We start from the raw sequence: 2,985 nt of genomic DNA, 5'->3' as shown, positions 1-2,985 counted from the left end.
GGATGCCCTCCCCCTTCGTGGGGCTTTCATCCTCTCTTGAAGCACGTACAAAAACTTCAGACACGAATAAACAATACAGACACATGACTCATCTGGCTGGATTATGGTGTAAATTGGGCGCCGTGATTTACTTACCGATGCACTTTTTCGTAGGATGTCTTTTAAAACCTTTCCTACAGGAGCAATTGTACTGAGCTGGAGCCGGGAGCCATTTGGTAAGGTATATCATCTTACAGTCTTCAAGTTCAGTATCACAGTCAACCTCGAAATATCGACAAATGTTCATCCCTGAAACGAGGGGAACAATGTTGCTCAGACTGTTTACGTTCAAGAAATTTCCATGCCATAATTTTTCTTTTTGAAAATGGCGCTAGCCACACTTTTACTCAACTATATTTATTAAGGACATTCGATGCCATTCCGACTGGAACATTCCAGACGGAAAGTTGTGGCAAAGAAAACGAGGACGAGTGGTTTAATATTAAAATAGACGGGATTGAGAGCCAATAATGTTCGCAAATTTGCAACAGCCGAAGATAACTGAAAACTGCCAACTATTTTTAATGACTCACTAAGCGGTCCAAATTTGCATTAATTTATATGGAGAGCTTAGACCCCGTTCGCCACGCCGGAGGAATTTGAAAACACAGGTTTTACTCTGAAAACGCATCAAATGTTTCCGTCCACCCTACGCCGGAGAAATTTTGGATTTGTGTTTGAGGAAAACTCGGTCAGCGAAATCGCATGATTATCGTGACGCCATGGTTTTCGAAAAGCTCCGTTTTCAAAAAGTTTTCTGTCCACACGAAAACGCAAAGCTGGCATTTTCGAATTCATCCTTTTTGAAGAGCGTTTTCGGAAAGCTCCGTTTACGTGACGGATTAATGTGGACGGTAGGCCTAACCGTAGTATTTACTAAAAGCCGCGTTTTCAAATTTGATAGACAGGGAATAATGCAACACTCAGTAAACAACAATGAATTTTTCATAGCGTTAACTTACCTTTAAGTCTTACTTTACGATAATCAAATGTCATTTTACGCTTCGATTTTTTCACTGTGATTTTCCCTTCATATCTATCGGATCCTGCACTGCTAGAAGTAGTCCGGGCCACAATCTTTCCAGTTTGGAATTTTCCCGGTTGAAACTCGACCAAAACATTTCTTCCAACTGTTAACTGGTTCCATTTTGGTATTTTGTCCAGGTAAAGTTTGTCAATGAGTGACGGATATCGGAATATGGTTGAAGAGTTTCTGGTCTTTGACCTGAAATGTAATTCGCCCTTGGCGGAATCGAGGCTGTAACCAACGATATAGCCTCGTTCCCATGCTGGCGGTTTGTTGTCCTGAAACAAACCGAAAGCAGAGATTCTTTTCAACTTGTTAACTGCAAAAGAATCATAAAATGTGTCATGAAATAAAGAGAAACAGTTGATTTACTTTTTGCATTATCTAAAGTCTAACACCTTAACTGATAAAGTCTGTCAACAGTCCATTACCAGGAGAAATCATGATGTTTACGAGAAAATGTACACGGCAAGTTATTTTTAGAATGACGTTTAAGCCGCCAAAGTGCTGGAGCCATGGAAACGGAAGTAAGATAAATTAAGATTTAATGCTCATAATGAAAGAAAGAGTTACATGGGTAGTTATGACTGGCTGGTAACAAAACATAAACCTATTCTTTTAAAAACGGTGGATGTTACGTTCTCTGCGGAAAAACAAATTCACGCATTAAAATTGACTTATATAACTATTTACTAAATGTAAACTGATATAACGCAGCAAATAATGGATAAATCTTAAGAACTAGTATTATTGACTCCGATGGACCAAAGCCAAGAGAGACAGATAGAAAAACTGGTGGAAACTTCATTCTAAGAGTAATTAGAAAACAGCCCTAAAAAAATACGAGCGCTTATTGGTTAAAAGTCCTGTTTCTATTAAACAATTAGATTATGAGCTCGAGATTTCTATCGCTTGATAGTTGACGACGGCGGAGCCCGAGTCAACTATCGTGCGATATAAATCGAATTATAGAAACACTCGTGAAAGTTTGGGAGAACTCGAAAAAGCTGTGGAAACAACCGCGTTCGGCTTGTGTTCCCACAGCATTTCTCGTTCTCCCAAACTTCCACTCGAGTTCCTATAACTCGATAGCAACACGGTACATGTTTTCTATTTTTTAAATAATAGGACGCTCTAAGAGCATTTACTTCGTACCGCAGTATCAAATCGTACTTTACGAAAACGTGTATTGGACAAAATAAAAACAAATTAAAGAATCAGGATATTTTAGCACAAGAGTTCCGTTTAGATATTTACTAATGAAGTTGCTTCGTTGAGTATCCTCCTAATCCAATCGCATGTTGTGAGTTTAAACCATTTTGGTTCAAGAATGGAACACAGCTGTCTACGCATTTACGGAGAACTTGTTTGCAAAGAGTTTTCCAGGTCTTTTTACAACTTATGGCGATTACATATTACATGCTAACAGAAATTGTGCGAAGTTCATTTACTGGTCTGGCGATCCGAGTAAATTGTGCTGTCAACATCGTTGCCGTGTTGCGATCTTAAACCCTTTTCAAGAGTTTTATCGCCCTTGGAGAGCGAATAGACAAAGTCCTTCGCGAAAACAACAGTCCTAGGACAAGCGCAAAACGCATTGCACTTTATTTGCATAACCTTTCAATTTGTGTGTTTTGCGGATAACTTCCGAGAATTTGCGACCTTACCGCAGCTTATGAAGAAATATTTAAGCTGCATATATTTATTGAATCAAGGCTGAAGTATTTTTAAAAAGGAACTCATATATATAAGGGGAGATGCAGCATTCTCTTTTACTATTTATTTTGGTTTCATACTCGTCTAGTTCATGTTACGTAACATGATTTTCTTTAGCAGTCAGAGAGTTTTCTAAAAAAAATTGGAGATCGCTAAGACTGCTAAATATATATGAACTACTAGTGAAATAAATTTGGCTCAAC

At 38.4% G+C, this 2,985-nt stretch overlaps 1 protein-coding gene across 1 annotated transcript in view; it reads right to left on the bottom strand.

Moving 5' to 3' along the window:
- Positions 1-1,510, bottom strand: part of LOC149096095 (uncharacterized) — a 3,612-nt gene extending 2,102 nt beyond the window's left edge. The window contains exons 1-3 of the mRNA XM_089281485.1: positions 1,498-1,510; positions 1,002-1,385; positions 136-288 (exon numbers count right to left, since the gene is read on the bottom strand). Of these exons, the coding sequence (XP_089137611.1) occupies positions 136-288; positions 1,002-1,385; positions 1,498-1,510 (550 nt within the window). The remainder of the gene's footprint in view (positions 1-135; positions 289-1,001; positions 1,386-1,497) is intronic.
- Positions 1,511-2,985: the final 1,475 nt, after the last annotated feature.

The sequence above is a fragment of the Orbicella faveolata genome, unplaced genomic scaffold (genome assembly GCF_042242905.1).
Source record: "Orbicella faveolata isolate gen_17 unplaced genomic scaffold, um_ofav_v1 contig_48, whole genome shotgun sequence".
Classification (NCBI taxonomy): Eukaryota; Metazoa; Cnidaria; class Anthozoa; order Scleractinia; family Merulinidae; genus Orbicella; species Orbicella faveolata.
Note: the sequence above shows the minus strand (reverse complement) of the source record. Positions and strands in the feature narration are given on the sequence as shown.